The sequence below is a fragment of the Melampsora larici-populina genome, assembly GCF_000204055.1.
Source record: "Melampsora larici-populina 98AG31 unplaced genomic scaffold MELLAscaffold_110, whole genome shotgun sequence".
NCBI lineage: Eukaryota > Fungi > Basidiomycota > Pucciniomycetes > Pucciniales > Melampsoraceae > Melampsora > Melampsora laricis-populina.
Window position 1 is genome coordinate 102,485 of NW_006768874.1, and position 17,723 is coordinate 120,207.

At 42.0% G+C, this 17,723-nt stretch overlaps 4 protein-coding genes across 4 annotated transcripts; 1 reads left to right on the top strand and 3 right to left on the bottom strand.

Annotated features, from left to right (window-relative positions):
* Positions 1 to 4,590: 4,590 nt before the first annotated feature.
* MELLADRAFT_69772 (uncharacterized protein) lies at positions 4,591 to 6,121 on the top strand (the record flags this gene model as incomplete). Its single annotated transcript, XM_007418875.1, has 5 exons — positions 4,591 to 4,671; positions 4,746 to 5,057; positions 5,173 to 5,596; positions 5,682 to 5,928; positions 5,992 to 6,121. 5 exons carry the CDS (start codon positions 4,591 to 4,593, stop codon positions 6,119 to 6,121), a joined length of 1,194 nt encoding a protein of 397 aa, XP_007418937.1.
* Positions 6,122 to 6,845: 724 nt separating this feature from the next.
* MELLADRAFT_114085 (uncharacterized protein) lies at positions 6,846 to 7,944 on the bottom strand (the record flags this gene model as incomplete). The annotated part of the gene is made up of 4 exons (XM_007418888.1): positions 6,846 to 6,911; positions 6,996 to 7,151; positions 7,217 to 7,341; positions 7,428 to 7,944. The coding sequence occupies 4 exons, from the start codon at positions 7,942 to 7,944 to the stop codon at positions 6,846 to 6,848; spliced, it is 864 nt and encodes a 287-aa protein (XP_007418950.1).
* Positions 7,945 to 9,235: 1,291 nt separating this feature from the next.
* On the bottom strand, positions 9,236 to 10,163 carry MELLADRAFT_69774 (uncharacterized protein; the record flags this gene model as incomplete). The annotated part of the gene is made up of 5 exons (XM_007418876.1): positions 9,236 to 9,316; positions 9,402 to 9,557; positions 9,636 to 9,763; positions 9,859 to 10,118; positions 10,156 to 10,163. 5 exons carry the CDS (start codon positions 10,161 to 10,163, stop codon positions 9,236 to 9,238), a joined length of 633 nt encoding a protein of 210 aa, XP_007418938.1.
* Positions 10,164 to 16,220: 6,057 nt separating this feature from the next.
* Positions 16,221 to 16,872, bottom strand: MELLADRAFT_69775 (uncharacterized protein; the record flags this gene model as incomplete). Its single annotated transcript, XM_007418877.1, has 2 exons — positions 16,221 to 16,247; positions 16,495 to 16,872. 2 exons carry the CDS (start codon positions 16,870 to 16,872, stop codon positions 16,221 to 16,223), a joined length of 405 nt encoding a protein of 134 aa, XP_007418939.1.
* Positions 16,873 to 17,723: the final 851 nt, after the last annotated feature.

A 17,723-nucleotide genomic window follows, 5' to 3' on the forward strand; every position in this document is an offset into this window, starting at 1 on the left:
AAGCGTCATGGTGAACATCAATACAACGAAATAATGGTATCTTTTGGGATTGAGAAGGGCAAGACACTTCAAGACATACCTGATTTCCTTAAGGACCTTAATGGCGTGATATCGCATTTTGCTATCAAGGAGATAGCTTCCCAGTACGAGAAGATACCTCAAGCTCAACAGCAACCTGACCGACCTTGCACTAATACTTTCCGAACTGCATGGGGAATGCCATGTAGTCACGACCTCGCTGCTCAACGTGAAGTATCCGCAACGCTATCCCCGAACCTAGTTCATGATCAATGGCGACTTGTAATGGACATTGCCCCCAATTCTCAACAAGGCCTTCAAGATGCCGCATGCTCGAAATTCCAAGCTTTATTGACTCTACCAGAACATTCCCTCCGTAAACTTTATGAGGAAGTCGATCTTATAAAAACTGGACGGTACTCATTAGTTCCTATATTACCACCTGAAGTGAAGCACAACAATCGAGGTCGCCCACGCACTGGGAGTCAAAAACAACCAGCTGTCTCTAAGAATGGGCGATGGAAATCAAAATATGAAGTTGAAGAAACCAAACGAAAGAAAAAAGAAAAAGCAAAACGAAGACGACTTGAAGATGCACTCACTCAAGAAGAAGCAAAGCTCGATGAATACTCTGACGATCAAGGGGTATCTGCACATGATTCCAACCCTGAAGCCGTCACAAAAGAGTCAAACACACCCTCTATCTCATCAAATCCGATCGAAGCGCCCTCTAACTTGTTGATTTCATTAGCTACTGCTCAATCATCTAACCCAACTCATTCATCTAACCCAATCACCACCATCAAAGTTTACAAATGTAGTAAATGCCGACAACCTGGACATCGGGCCAACAAATGTCCGGTCAACCATTTGCTTTCTGAGGTAGATTTCATCAAACAGGTCGACGACATTGATGAATCAGATCTATCTCTTATGATGCAGTCCGATCTATCTATATCTGCAAAGGCACCTATCGATTTGAACAATGACGACAACGACAACACACCATTGTCACTTTTTCGTGAAGAAGATGAAAGTGATGCTAGTTTTAGGTCCGACACAGATACCAGCAAAACACTCTGTCTGTTTTGTGATGAAGAAATGCCAGCAAACCCTTCGAATAAGCTTCTTGCTTTGCAGGCCGAACTGCTTGCTATGCCCAAGATAAAGCAGGGCATTAAGAATCCAAGAACAAGGGCCCTTCTGGTAAGTCCAAACCCACTTACACATCATTACACATCTGACATCCTCTTTGGTTTTCTTTTTATCAGTTCCCTCAAACGGCGGATTTTTGCGCGCTTCATGAGGCAGAGCGCGAGGTAATTCCTCATGGGATCAGCGAAGGGTGGCCAACCTCCATCAACTTCCGAATCCTTGCAAGGTGAGACCCGATTTGGAATTTGTCTAGTCTCTCAGCCCACTTGCTGACTTTTGTTTGTGTTGTACAACAGCCGCATAGACTCGCATGTTGATGATCTTTCAAAGATCATCAAACGTGAAGCGAAGTCTTATTATTTGGACCTGGCTAAACGAAAATGGAACAACGGTGATAGAGGTCTACAATATGATGGTTTTGAAATTGAGATTCCAGGGTAGTGAGTGTATATCAAACCAGCTGCTCTGTTCCGATCAAATTAGATAGATGCTGAAGTTCTGTCAAATTCAGTTATGGATACCACGGTTTGCAAATAATTGTAACCAAACTGGAGCATATGTTCCTATTCTTATCTGATCCATCAGATAAGAATATCAAACTCAATGCAAAAAACACAGCCCCTCTCGGTCCCGACTCGTTCATTCGACGTGTTCTTCTGCCGGAGATCACCCTATCTTTGATCGCTGAGGATCTAGGGATACCTCGAAACGATTTGAAAGTCAAAGCTACTCTTGAAGCTAGTCGACAATTTGGCGCTGCAGTGTTCCCACTTGAGTACAAGGACGAGATCAAGGACAACGACGAGAACACATTGATACCGAAGAATAATCACCAGTCGGACTCTCTTCAATTGAATGCTGTCAGCAAAAGCTGCCTTGTGAAACCAGGCGAACAGTTGATATTGAAACAACTACCGGCCATAATAGTACCATATGTCAAATCAATTCACAACCCTCCTCCGTATGGGAATTGTGGGTTTTACGCGATTGCGGCATCCATGAACATGTACACCGAAGATGCTTACCTTGTAATTCGCCGAAAAATGAAAGACGAGCTCTCTTCCCATCAGGAAGATCACACAAAATTGATATCGACGCCTTCTCAGCGGCCCTGAACGAGAAAACAACAATCTGACGCAGAGGAGGTGGTACAAGATCTCATGGGTCGGCTTGACCACGAGGCAATATCTTGCACTCGAGAGTACTGGTTGAGGATGCCTTCATTGGGCTTTGTGATAGCAAGCACGTTCAACCACCCCGTGCTTCTTTTCAATCCTGAAAGGAGCAATTGTTATTCATTCTTCCCTTATCGAACACCGCCTAACAAAGAAGCCCCGATAGTACTTGCGTTTGTCGATGGTATTCACTTCGTCAGTCTAGGTGTGGGTCATCTTTTAGTACCTTTTCCTGAAGTTTATGGACAGGTCCGAAATGCGGCAATGCTTGAGACCACTCTGGTTCCTCAATGGTCAAAGGAATACAACGCTGAGTTGGAAAGATGGACTTCTGACCATTGATTCTCATGATGTTTCATTTCTTGTTTTTTTTGATTGATTCTCATGATGTTTCATTTCTTGTTTTTTTTGGCTTTTTTCCCACTTTTTTATTCTTTCTTGATCAGTGTTGCTTGTTGCTTGTTACTTGTTGTCAGAAATGTCTCAAGATTTGCTTGTAATCGATATTGATCGATCCTATATCGATACTTTGTATTTGGTCCTCTATCGATACTTCATTTTTTCAATACAATCACGTTTCATTCAATACATACACTTGAGAAACACACAAAAAAAATAGGAAGCTTGACTTGAAAGCTTCACCAACCAAACAACACCAAGTAAATCTTCAACAGGTCACATTGGAGATGCAGCCCGCCTCAATTTTAAAGCGGGCTGAGGAAAGTCACAGCCCGCGAAATACCCGCAAAGGGGGCTTCGGGTTTTTTTTTCCGGGCGGTAAATAGTGGTTTCCATAAAGAAACTGGATAAAGGCTCAAATTGAGAAGTACATTTGTTGGGGGGAGATGGAGTGGTATGTAAAGTATGATTATTGGGAGGATGCTGTTTAAATCAAAGTTTTTGATAATGAATCTAGATTTATAAGTCACAAGCAATGGTCCAAGGGGATTAAGGCAGGTTATTTCATACTTTTCATTTGAAACTCACTTTTGATCATGATTTTGATGGGGTGCACTGGTATGGTAGACGCGGTGGGGGAAAGCGGATTATAGAAGGTCACAAGGTGGATGAGTGGGGCAAAGTATGACAGAGGTGAACTCAAGTATGTGTATACCTTTCATGCTAAAGGAAAGATGAACAAGGGTCTTAACAAAGCACAGGACTTCTAATTGTTTGGGGGCAGAGCCTGATGAAATTTCAATAAATTATCTATCAGTGCACACTGCAGTACACTATGTGGACCACTATATGTGTGGACACACTGCCAAAACTGGTGAGTGTAGTGGACATACCACTATAGAAATTTTGGACTTTTGTATAGGGCTGTGCATCAACCACTATCACAAAAACTAATTTTTGAAAGGGTAGTGCCACAGCACTTTCACAACACTACCACTATCCATTGTGTAGTGATTTTGACCTTGCTACCCTTTTATGTGCCGGGATGGGGTTGGTCTTTGTGACATCAGATGTGGTAGTTTTTTTGTAACAGACAACACTCCGCGAGTCTGGTCTCTCTGCTCCAGTCCTTTCCGCTGCTCCTGGTCCCCTAACCCCAGGACGAAACGGACCCAAGATAGGTGAAAAAAATAAAGCGCACAAATAAGATATCCAAAGATTGAGAGTGAGTCTTTGGTACCATAGATTATCGAGGAAGTCCAGCTGAGTTCTTCCTTCAATGCTTTCGTTATTCGAGTGTTGAAATTGTTACCCTGGTGTTTGAAGCCTTCCGCAGCGTTTTCTTTTGTAAGGAATGTCCATATTCCTGTGTACTTCTCCTATGTAATGTCAGTTTGGTATTGAGAGCATATCATGCAGTCTAAGGAGGTCTGAGGCATCTTGATGAGGGGTCTGGGAGGGTCTGGGCGTCTGGCGAGGTCTAGAGTCGGGTCACAAGACAGACCTCGGGTTCTCGATGCAGAAATAGCGCGTGAAATACAGTTTCAATTTGACTGTCAGTTTTTGTTCTCCCAATGGACGGGCGCTAAGCGAATTGAAAAAAAGCCACTTTCCCATTATTATCATTCGGTACAATCGTCTCTTTGATATAGAACCACATTCCAACACCAACCAGAGGGAGTTCATCCTTCATTTTGATCTCATGGCTTCAACAAAAATTGGAAGACCGATTATGTCTTCCTTCATAAAATCACGCGCGCTCGATACAGCTGCCAAACTGCACTTTGCAACATGCCAATTCTTTAAACGATCGCATGAGGACAACCACCAAGCGCCTGCTTGGATGTCAAAGAATGGTCGTTCTCCATATTCGAAATCTGCGGCTAGCCAACCGATCGACTCAATTGGATCAGCTAATATTGATGTTTGTCTGAATATCCCTATTGAAAGAGAAGATCTAGCAAACAATCATTGACAAGATTTTATCGATGGAAACAGGCTTCCAAACTTCGAATTGAGAACTCTAACGCACCAAAGACGAAATCGCCTCCATCTGAATTGAACTTTGGACAAACTTTTACAGATCACATGTTGGTCTTGAATTGGTCACAAGACGCTGGTTGGAGTGACCCATTGATTCAACCGTATCAACCATTGGTTCTCGATCCTTCAGCTACCGTATTTCACTACGCACCAAGTTTATTTGAAGGTATGAAGGCTTACAAGGGCGCCGATGGACAAATTCGACTTTTTCGACCTGACAAAAATATGGCACGCATGAATACTAGTGCTGAACGTCTTGCCTTTCCTGTAAGTGATGCCTCCGAAAAAAATGGTAATACACATGAACGTTGAGACAGATATATTTATTTGCCGAAGCATCAATCTTCATCATTGCTGATGTAAACCCTTATTTTTGGTGAAGGCATTTGACGGCGCAGAATTAATTAAACTCATCAAATCTCTTGTGAAACTTGATTCTGATTGGATACCCACTGAACCCGGATATTCACTTTACATCCGTCCCACAATGATCGGAACCCAGGTAGGACTTGGGGTAGGACCATCAACAAACGTAATGCTGTACGTGATTTGCTCGCCTGTTGGACCTTACTACAAGACTGGTTTCAAACCTGTCAGCCTATTAGCTTCAACGAAATACGTTCGAGCTTGGCCTGGTGGAACGGGTGCCTATAAGCTTGGTGCCAATTATGCAACTGGTGTGGTACCTCAAGTTCAAGCCGCATCTGATGGTTATCAACAAATTTTATGGCTTTTTGGAGACGATCATGAACTTACGGAAGTTGGAACGATGAATCTGTTCCTTGCAATCGAGCAGGATGATGGTAGTTAGTCAATCGCACTTAATATCCTTAACGAAAATTGATGTATCAATGGCAATCTAATGCTTGTGTATCCATTAAACTTTTTCAGAGCTTGAGGTGATTACTCCACCTTTGGACGACAAAATCTTACCAGGAATCACGCGAGATTCGGTTCTATCCCTTTTACGAGGTCATGCGGATGGCACAGCATCACTTGATGGTCTCTCTAAAGATTTGGTGATCTCAGAGCGTAAAATTTGTATGTCTGAAGTCATTGAAGCTTCACGTAAATCCAAACTTCGAGAAGTCTTCGGTGCAGGCACAGCAGCTATTGTTTGTTCGGTCGACCGGATCGGGTAAGTTTCATGTATATTCTTAATTGCATTTTTTGCCTAGCTTATGTTTTTATGAGGCAACAGATATGAAGGAAAAGACATCTCGATTCCTGTTGGATCACAAGGCTTGGGTGACATCGCAGCTATTGTACAAAGAGAAATTCTTGGACGTCAAACGGGTGTGATTCCAAGTGAATGGAGTGTAGTCGCCTAATTCGGGTATTTCTTGTTTCACCCCTTCGCAAAAAAACCTGTCCAAGAGTTATTTTGAATATCTATGACTCAAAAATCATGTTGGTCCTTGGTGTCCTTATCAAGTATTTCAAAATTGACAATTACTTCTCACAAGGACGGCTTAATTTATCTTGTGTACCAACATCATACAACCGCTTTACTTGACACATACTTTCTTTCTGTTTTGCATAAGCTGAGAGAGAAGGAAATGTGCTTGAGATCTTTTGTGTTCATGTATTTGAGGTTTACTCGCGGGCTGTGCCCACACTTTCGATCTCTTGATGCTCTTGGTAAATTTGCCTGGAATTCTGGTGCCTGCATCAGGAGAACATCAATTCTCTTAAATGTCGGTAAAATAGGTGATTTCATCCTCATAACCGCCCGCCACATCCATTCCGAACGTATCCTCACTTTTTAGGTCTCGGTGTATAAAAATTGAAAGCTCATTTTACCCCGATAATTGATTCTTGTCAATAATCAGTGCAAGCAGGAAGCTCACTGGTGTTCTTGCAATTAGATGGTAAAAGATCAAACCTAGCCGTCTGATTGCAATCGAGAAAGGATTGGATCCCTGAATGAATCACAAAAAGAAAACTTTGACAAGGATGCCTATGTACATACAATCAACAAAGATATGCGTATTGGGAGATAACGCCTCTGATTTGTGTTGGCAAAACAAATGATCAAGTCCTGGAAAGTCACATCTAAAGCTCGATGTCAAGTTTAGCTGTAGTAAGCTTCAGATAGCACATCTTGAGCTCCTCAATTGTCTGTCAAATCAAATATAAAAAAATATGGAAAGTTTCAGTATTATGAAACAAAACTGATTGAATTGAATCACCAAAACCACGTACTGGAGCTCCAAAGGTAAAAGGAAAAGCTCGAAGTTTATTATATAATAGTGATGATTCTGGAAAGAAAGTTGAGATTTGCTTCCTACTAGCACCAACGAAGATAAGTTCGGATCTTTCTAATTCTTTTTCCCAAGACGCCAAGAGTTCGGAGCCAGCCTATGAAACGAAAAACAGAGAATTAGAGGAAATGAAAAGTCAGAATCTAGAATTGAAGCAAGTACCTTGTTCATGGTGTCTCTATCGACTCCTCTTTGACTTTTACGAGATAATTTCTCGACAGCTTTTTCCTTTTTGCTCTTTGAATAACTCTTCGAACGACCCTTCTTGCCTTCGACAACTGGGGCAGCTGGATTGGCAGTATTTTTGGAAAGATGGTTCATGAATAAAAGTCAGCCTTTACTAAAAGAAGTCTACACGAGATTGGTAACTGACGTTCGATCACTTCATTTTTGAGGATGACCAATCTGTCTTTGATAGTTTCATTTTCGTCGCCTTTCAATAAATCAGTTTGAAGATGTAAAGCAGCGATTTTTTCTTTTCCAATGATTATCAAACTCCAACGTCTATGACCAAAGATTGCATCATCATATTGTAATCTTTTTAACTCAGTAAGAGGTTTTTCAGATATCAAACCACTCTCACGACCAAAAGACTCAGGTAAAACACAACGAAAAAAGTCGAATCTGTAGGCTTGATCAAACAATTTAATCCTGTTGATCCATCCAGGGTTATCAGTCCAAATTTCCTCTGATTCTTCTATCCTAGCTTGAGGAGCTAGAGAAGTTCCATAAGGGAACGTGATCAGATTCTTTGTGAAAAGAGCTGTACGTAGAGGTTTTGGGAGATCAAAGATATAAAGCTCTCCCCATGCTTGAATTTCTTGCAAGTGGCTTGAAGTGTTTGAAGTATGTTCGTCGGATTTGGGAGAGATGATTTGTGCTGATGCCATTGGTCAAAGATGTTAAATTATCAAGTGTAAGATTAAGATTGCTGTATAAAGACGATGAAAGTGCTTATGATGACTATAAGTGAAATATTATGATTGCTGTAGAAGAGATTTTAAAACTGCTTTATTATCGACTGTTTGAAATTGGATAATGGGATGGTGGAAATGGATTAAGTCTCATTGATTGCATGGTTTATATACACCAAGCCTTGTCCGTTTTTCTGCAAAATCGTCAAACAGCTATTGTAGAGGAGCGTTATTCTTGGAGACTCGAAGAGATGAACAAAAACGCAAAAAACTGCATACCCGTTAGCAAGTCAACGGGAAAGTTGGACTTCTTGGTTAAACTTTTTACTTCTTGGTATGTTGGACTCCGTTCGAATGTGGCTCGGTTCCAATCTGTCAAAAGTCGGTTGACAAATTCTTGAGCGTCGAATCTTGTTCGTTCAGCATTCATTTCAACTTCAAGCTCACTTGATCTCATCCTCAGCCTTCAGGCCAGCGACTTTTCACTTCCCTTTGAGTAATTGTTTGGAGGAATAGCTCATGAAGTGAAGTAAATATTTTTGAGCGCCCATGTTTGACAGAGTATCTTAGTGGATTGAAACGAACCGACCGCTTGTGGCCGGTAGACCAAGCTATTTGATCAACAACATACATTCAAAATGGGAAACATCGTCTAACCAGTAACCTCTCAGGTTTGATCTTGGGTGGAGTCTGAAGACCTTTGATTCTATACGTGGAAATTGCCGCTACACCATTTGTACACACAACTTCGTTTCCTGTTCAAGACTCACTCACACCTGATTCCATAAATCTTGTGATGATCACTCAAGTATGGTGATGATCTGAACTGCCAATTCACATCGCCGTATGATCGCCAGTGTGGCATCTTGGTTGATGCAAGAGAGCAGAGAAACTGGTGGGTTTTTTGTGAAGAGCACCCCTGAAGTACTCAAAAGGAACAGAAAGACCCATCAGAAGCAAGTGTCTCGCAAGAAGTTAAGAACTGCTTCTGGAAATGATAGAGCTGATGCGAGATAAAAATATGATACAAAACGAACATTGCCAATTGAAAGACTTAGATTGGCAAGGAAATCCACTTCTTACCATCGAATTTCTGTTACTGTACCCAGTTCCGACGCAACCACGTGATCACTGATCTCAAGCAAATGATTAAAGAAAATCTAACTGTCTGATTTCAATAAAGGGACGACTGATATATTTAGCAAAAAAAAGCTTGAAAAAAATGGCTATGTACAATCAATGAAAATGAAATGCGTATTGACATCCTCTATTTTTCCTGTGTTAATAAGTCAAGGTGAAGCTTAGCTGTAGTGAGCTTCACGTAGCAACGCTTGAGCTCCTCAATGTTCTGTCAAGTTCAATAGAAAACACAAAAATATCTTGCATCAGAATAGCAAATCCAACTAAATTGAATTTTAAAGAAGATTACTCACCGGAGATCCAAAGTCAAAAGGAAAAGATCGAAGTTTGTTATATAATGATGATGATTCTGGAAAGAAAGTTGAGATTTCCTTCTTACTAGCACCAACAAAGATAAGTTCCGATTTTTCTAATTCAGTTTCCCAAGACACCAAGAGCTCGGAGCCAGCCTATGAGACAAACAGAGAATTAGACACCGGGGGTATTAGAGGGAATGAAGAGTCAGAATCCAGAATTGAAGCAAGTACCTGTTTCATGAGGTCTTTATTCATGGGGTCTCTATCAACTCCTGTTGAACTTTTACGAGTCAATTTTTCGACGACTCTTTCCTTTTTGGTCTTTGAATGAACTTTTTTCCTTTCAACCGCCAGGACAGCTAGATCAATAGTGATGTTAAGAGTATGATTGGTAGATGAAAGTCAGTTTGAATCAAAAGGATAAAAGAATTCTATAAGAGTACTGAAAACTAACGTTTCACTTCATCTTTGAGGATCACCAATCTGTCTTTGATAGTTTCATTTTCGTCGCGTTTCAATAAATCAGTTTGAAGATGTATAGCAGCAATTTTTGCTCTTCCAAAGATTATCAAAGTCCAACGTCTATGACCTAAAATTTTATCATCATATTGTAATCTTCTTAATTCGGAAAGAGGTTTATCAAATATCAAACCACTCTCACGACCAAAAGACTGAGGTAGAACACAACGAAAGAATTCGAATCTGTAGGCTTTACTATACAATTTAATCCTTTTGATCCACTCGGGGTTACCAGGCCATATTTCTTCTGAAGTTTCTACACTAGTTTGGGGAGCAAGGGAATAAGGTAATATCAGGTCATTCGCGAATAGAGCTCCGCGTAGAGGTTTTGGGAGATCAAATATGTAAAGCTCTCCCCATGCCTGAATCTCTTGGGATTGGCTTAAAGTATTTTTGTCGGATCTGGGGGAGGTGATTTGTGTTGATGCCATTGAAAAAAGATGATTTCTTTTTAAAGTTGAACTGAGATTGCTATATGATGATTTTGAGTGTAAAGTTATGAATGTTACACTGCAAATATAATGTGTTTCTCCGAAGTGAAAAATGATTGCACTTAATGCACAAAATGATTAATAATGCAGATTTAATGCAGAAAAATGCAGATTTAATGTAGATTTAATGCACTTTTAATCATTTTTTGAATTAAATGTAATCATTTTTCACCGCGGAGAAACACATTATATTTGCAGTGTTATGAACGAAGAATTGAATGAGGCTTGTATTGATTGTTTGGAATTATGATGGAATGGTTTTTTTTTTTTTTATTTCATTGCTTTAAGTGTCATTAGAGCCTTTCGGCTATTAGACACTGCATGTTTTTCCAGCACCGGTAAAACCCCTCTGGCTGTGTCAGGGGAAAGGTTGCTGTTGGCTGTTTCAACTAAGGTACATGTTATTAAAGTGAGTAGAGACTATTTGGCGCTAAAGGATGGGGGAGGAAAGAATTTATTCTCTCGGTGGATGCCTGTCTGTTGGCAGCTCCTCATTTTCAATGACAGCCCAGTTCCAGCAACTTTTCAGTCGCCAGGAGCTATCACCAAATTGAGAGATCGCTTTGAAAGCTCTTGGTTTGTTGAGTATTGAGGTGTTTGATGGGAGGTCGAGTTGTTTGAGGTTCTCTTCGAATTGTTTGCGTTCTTCCTTGAACTTGTTGCACATGAATAAGTAATGCTCAACTGTTTCGACGCCTTCTTGGCAGTCGCAGCTTGGGTTTCCCATCTGCCCAAAGTTGCAGAGGTATTGGTTTAGTTGAACGTGTCCTGATCGTAATTGTGTGATGAATCCTACTGAGTGTTTTTTAAGTTCGGATAGGTGTTTGAGATGTAATTTTTGTTGTGGTTTGTGGCCTAAGCGTTTCAAATCTTGCTGGTCGGTGATTTCTGAATTTTTTGCGCGCCATTCTTTGATTGCCGTTAGAAAACTTGCAGCGTTTGGTTTAGCACGGAATGTGCTAGGTAACTTGGTTCGAGCTTTCTTGTTTGCTATCTCGTCGACAATCTCGTTTCCGTGTACCCCTGCATGACCTGGGCACCATCGAATTGTGACTCGCATTTCTGGAAAGGTTGTATGTAAATAATTCATCAGTTTATAAGTTTCCTTTCTGTCATCTAACGTAGTGATAGGAAGCTTGTTTGATCTAAGGTCTTTGATGACACTTTGATTATCGAGTAATATAGTTGTCCTTCTTGTATGTATCGAGACCGTTTGTAGGGCCATGGCGAGTCCTAGTTGTACACCTCGATATTCTGCCTGATAAATACCGTGCATGCGGGCCGTTCCAAGGTGTTCCGCTGTCGATTTCTTGGTGTTCTTGCACCAAGCCGCTGCTGCAGTGGTGCTTGATGGAATTCTCGAGCCGTCCGTGAAAATGACTACATGCTCTAAGGTCGCTGTGAGATTATTGGCGTTAGTTTTCGCCATACTTTCATTTTCTTGTATCACTGTTGAGTAATTTGATGGGCGTATTAAAATGTCGGAGGGATCAAGCGGAATTTGTTGTATAACATCGTCTAGTTCTTTGCTGACTTCGTGTTGGAAGAATCTGTGAAAAGGGTTGTGATGGCATCGTGGATTTGAATTCTGAGCCTGTTTCACAAAGTGGTAGATAGGGGAGTACAATGGTTTTGTCAGCGATGTTGCCATGAAATTCATAATCTTGGCCTGAATTCGTATTTTAGGAGGGATCAGGTTTGCGTCATGTCGGAGGAATATGGTTGGTGTGGTCGACAGTGCCCCCAGTGCTGCTCAAGCACAGGTTTTGTCGATGATGCTGAGTTTGTTTGTGAAGTACTGCGGTGGTTCAAAGGGGAGCCACGCTGCTACGCCATAGTCAAGGGCAGTGTGGATTGTTGTCGTAATGAGTGTGTTCATGAGTCGTGGCGAGATTCCCCACTCTGATTTGGACAGGGTGGTCAAGAAGCCTGCGCGTTGCCCGCCTTTCGCTATAATTTCGTTTCTGTGTTGAGAGAATGTGAGCTTGTCATCAATGGTAATGCCTAGCCACCTTGCTTTTTTCTCTGGTAAGATGCTCTTCCTGTCAACAAAACTGATAGTCGGTGGGACGTCAGCATCATTTTGTTGGTCTTTTGGGCTAAAGATTACCCAAAAAGTTTTCTTGATATCAAATATCGCGCCGTGATCTTTGGCCCAATTGTTTTGGCGGAATGCTAGAGTCTGCGTCTGAGATCGTAGTCGGTGTTTGTCTGAGGCAGTTGTGAGAAGAACCACGTCATCGATGAACCCTAAAGCTGTAGCATTCTCAATGGTGTCAGTGATTTCCAGTAATGCATTATTGTATAATGGATAGAGTAGCGGTGATAAAGGTGATCCTTGCGGTAAACCATGCGTCAGCTCGAAAGGCTTGGACTCGAAGCCATTGAACGAGAGTGTTGTTTGGCGTTTTTCTAGGAAGTTGTGGAGAAGGTTTAGTGTTTGGCTATGAAATCCCTTTTTCTCGAGGATAGATAGTAGTCTTGGGTGGTGGACGGATGGGAACGCTGATTTCACGTCAGCAAACAGGGCTCCGACTATATTACCCTTGGTCCATTCTTTCCGAATCCAGGATACCAGGTGTGTCAAAGCCTTGTGTCCTGATTTATTGGGTCGGCCGCCATAATGTCCTTCATGTAGTTGCCTTTTCTGTTCCACATGAGCAGACAAGTGTTTGGTGAGGAGTTTTTCGAATATCTTACTCAGAGTAATCAGCAAGGCTATCGGCCTATATGCCGAAGCTGCCGTATAGTCTGGTTTCCCTGGCTTCGGAATCATGATGGTTTGTGCCTGTTTCCAATCTTGTGGGATGAGGCCTGTTTCCGATATCTGTAGAAATAGAGTTCTGATGTGAGTTTTAACTTGTTGCCAAGTTTTTTGCCACACCCAGTTTTGGATCATATCCGATCCTGGAGCTTTTAGTGGTGGGATACTTGTGACCACTGCTTTGATTGTAAGACCTACGGTCATTACAAGACACGTAACGATATTACTTAAATATTAAATACTTAAATCTTAAATTTCATTTTCTATATATAGTTCTTTTCATTTCGATCTTGCCGATTGGTTCCTTAGAGATATCGGGACTGATTATAATCCCTCTATCCTTCGGAACCAGGTATAGTCATTACTTTCTTATTTCTTTCTTTTCTTTTATTATTACTATTGTTATCCTTAGAGATATCGGGACTGATTATAATCCCTCTATCCTTCGGAACCAGACGTGTTCTCGATTGGATTTGAAATCAAAATCAGGTCTCTTGGGTTCTAGAAACCCTTCACTGTGCCTCACAGTGTCCCGCTCGACGTGTCTAGTGAAGGTTCCTCCCGAACCTTACATTGATGTTCTCTTCCGTTAAGTACGTGAAAAAATCAGGCATTGAAGGGTCTGTTGGTCGAGTTTCTGTGTTGATTGGGAATTGAAGAATTTCAGTTTCGTCTATTCTACATGGTGCTGTGGCAACACATGTAGTTTGAAAAAGAAGCTCAGCTTTTTCTTCGTTTGTTGAGCATATTGTTCCTGCGTTTGATATGAGCGTATTGACTAGAGAAGATGGTTTTCGACCTGAGGCAAATTTCTTCGCTTGAAATAATGTTTCGTGAGTAAGTGTTGAGAGATAAGTTTTCCAACTGTCTTCCTTCAGCTTGTCAACATTCTTATTGAATTTATTTCTTGCTTTTCTGTAGTTTGACTTGTTTTCATCAGATTTATCTGCTTTGAATATTCGGTGAAGCCTTCGGGCGTCTTTCCTGAGCGGGTCCAGGATCTCAGGGCGCCACCATTGTTTATGTTTTCCTGGTGGGGCCCTGTTTGGCGAGTTGTTGTTCAGAGCGTCGGTGATAGAGCATCGTAGTCGTCTGTCAAAGTTGTCGATTTCTTCCTGTGTTGTTAGCCTTGTGATTGGGGGTAGAGAACTCCTCAATTCGGCTAGTAGGGCTTGGGAGTCTACCTTGTTCCAGTTCTTACCTCTCCGTGAGCTCTGGTTGTCGGAGGAAGTATCGTGTTTTTTTGTTGAGAAGACGGTAATCAGTGATTGGTGGTCGGAGAAGTGATTTGTATTGTCATCCGTATCAATGAGGCATGCAGTGATTACATCATCAAGTTGTTTGTTGACCCATACTAGGTCAATGGTTGTCCCTCGTGTGGTTGTGGAACTCAGACCATATGTTGGTTCGCCAATAGGAGATCTGAGTTTGAGGTCCCATCTCGACATAAGGTCAATCAGGTTATCGGCTGTTTTGTCGTAGGTGTCACTGTAAATGGGATTCCACACAGGTGAGTGGAGGTTTGCATCTGTTACCACAATAGATGGTAACAGTTGGAGTGTGGATGGAAGGCTGTTCATTAGCGTGTCCCACGCTTCAAAGCCTGAAAAGCTTTTTGGCGCGTTGTATACATTAGAGATAAGTATAGTGAAATTATTAATAGTTACCGTACACGCAGCTATGTCGCGTGAGACTGAGGTTATGGGGTTGAGGGCAGCGTGAAGATCTTTTCTAACATATATACATGCTCGTGGTCTTGATTCCTCATTTCGAGCCACTGGTGTTGGGCTGATGAGAATCCAATTAGCTTGATTTGGGGGGAGGTAATCAACTCTGTTGATATGCGGTTCTTGGAGAGCAATCATGGAAAAATCATTAGTTAGGCTGTGGTTGAAAAGTGAGTGCATTACATGGGGTGAGCGATGGCAGTTGAGTTGCAGAATCGCCACTGTTTCTTGTGATGTGATTATTTCGCGAAGATGTTGTTCTATCATTTAGATAAATTCATGTCTTCGCTATCTATGATGACAATCTTTGGCGAGCTGCTCGGATTATATGGTCCGGCGCTCGCTGCGATCCTTGTCGGACAGGCTGGGCTGAAGGGGTGATGTATGACGTCTTTTGGATTTGATGCAAAGAAGGCTTTAAGACTGGTTAAAGGCTCCAATGATACCTTCTTCCTGGCACATGCTGTGCACTTCATGTCGGTCTTCCCCTTTTCTGGACAACTGTGTGAATGGTGCTTATCCCCACAGAATGGGCAGATAGGATCCATCGGGCAAGAAGGCGCGGTGTGGCCCACCTTTTGGCAGTTATAGCACCTGCGTGGGGGAGGTCCGCTCCGGAAGGTAAGATGCTTGCCTCGACCGTGCCATATTTTGTTGGATACACATTTTTGTGCTTCTTCTTCAGTTTTCAGACCTATCAATAAGGACGAGTGTCTCTTGTTTGAATCTTCTAGGACTTTTGGGTTTAGCCATCTGACAAAAAGCATGTTTTTGAGGAGATCTCCGTTGCATACTTGGAGCTCCTCAACATGGTCTTGGACATTTGGGTCAAATGTTGTCGAGATGCCATTGACAATAATTTCATGGCGTGCTTCTTTCATTTTCATTGTCTTTGAAACGCTATGAATCCACGTTTTAGGCATTTCTTTTACCTTCGTGGCGAGAGCTGCAGTTTCAAAATATAAGTCTATATCATTTGAAGGGTGGTGTCTGACACTCTTTATTTCAATGGCTGCCTCTTCGTCTGGTTTGAGCTTGATTTCATACGCTCTGAATACCCTGTTGAGCTCATGAATTAGCTTCGCATTTGACAGGCCGGGATATGCGATCTCCGATCCTGGTTCATGTACTAGCGTGACGACATTGGTTGGTCGCGCTTTTGGTGTTAGTTTAGGCGGTTGGGCTTTTGGTTTATTGGCCTGTTGGCCCACTGTTGTGTTAGTGGTGGCGTGTTTGGACGCCGCTAGTGCGTAAGAAGGGACTGTTAGTCCCTTCTTTTGTTGTTGTTTTGGCTGTAGGTTTTCTACCACTGAGGTTAGATATGACATCTGTTCGGTGAGTGCTGATAACGTATCATCGGTAGCCCTACCCTTGAATATGATGGGTCGACTCTTGGTATTTGATCCCGCAAGAGCTTCTGGGGTCGTGAATTTGCGGCGAGCGTCTTCGAGCATAACTTGGTCGTAGACAGCTCCCGTTAGAACCAGAATGTCGGCCGCAGTTCCAACATCGATTGATGTTTTCTGGGCTTGTTTTGACTTGTTCGCAAGCGGCAAGCCGGCTTTAACGACCTCCAAGAGCTTACTAACCATCTCCTTGAGAGTTCGGTTTTCAGTTCCTCCTGGGAAGAGATTCTGCATGTGGTTTGTCCTAGGACTCCCCGTTAACTCAGACGCTTGGTCTGCTGCGATCGTGCCAGGTGTGTCCGTTCTGGACCTTTTCTTTGCAAAGTTTCCTAAGTCCGAAGATTGAATCGAGGGAGACTGAGAGGCTCCTTGACCAAAGCTAGCGTTGTCGAACTTGAGAGGGGGAATGGTTTTGGGAGGTGGGATGGTTGCAGTCCATTTAGACTGTTCTTGGGGTCCGATTGGGTTGATAAACGCGTTGGACGCGTCGCGAGTTGCAGGAATGTTCTTTGGAACATTCTGTTTCTCCTGACCCGTATCCGGCGCGTCGTCGAGCTCCATGTCGACCGTTATCGCGTGGAAGAGGTGATTCGAAAGTGCGAAAAAAGTTAGGATAATCGATTTTTGAAATTTGGACGAATGCTTGCGCAGTCACGGACCGGGTCACGTGACAAGTTGCGAATTCGTGGTAAAAGACAGAAATCTCTCAATGCAGATTTAATGCAGAAAAATGCAGATTTAATGTAGATTTAATGCACTTTTAATCATTTTTTGAATTAAATGTAATCATTTTTCACCGCGGAGAAACACATTATATTTGCAGTGTTATGAACGAAGAATTGAATGAGGCTTGTATTGATTGTTTGGAATTATGATGGAATGGTGGGAATGGATGAGTCTGTTACGCGGTTTATATACCCGAAGCCTTGTGTTTTTTGCAAGATCATCAATCAGCTATCGTACAAGAGCGCCATTCTTGGAGAATTGAAGAAATGAACAAAAGTGCAAAAAATGGATACATCTGGCCGTTAGAAAGCCAAAGGGAAAGTTAGACTTCTTGGTATGCTGCACTCCGTTAGAATTCTGCTCAGTTCCAATCTATCGAGATTTGCTTGAAAACTTCTTGATTTTCAAAAAAAAATTGTTCAGCATTTGTTGTAGGCTCACTCCGTCCCATCCAAACATCAATGGCTTTTCAAACCCTTTCAGTATTTGTCTGGTAGAATGGCACAGTCAACAAAGCGATCATTCTTGAGTGCCTATGTTGAACAACTGCGATCTTGTTGAAGTGAAAGGAAAAAAACACTGACCGAGCTATCTGGACAACATGCAAAATGAAGGACTTTGTTTAGAAAACAAACTCTCAAGTTTTATCCGCTTAGAGTGAGGAGAAAGGTCATTTATGTTAAAAA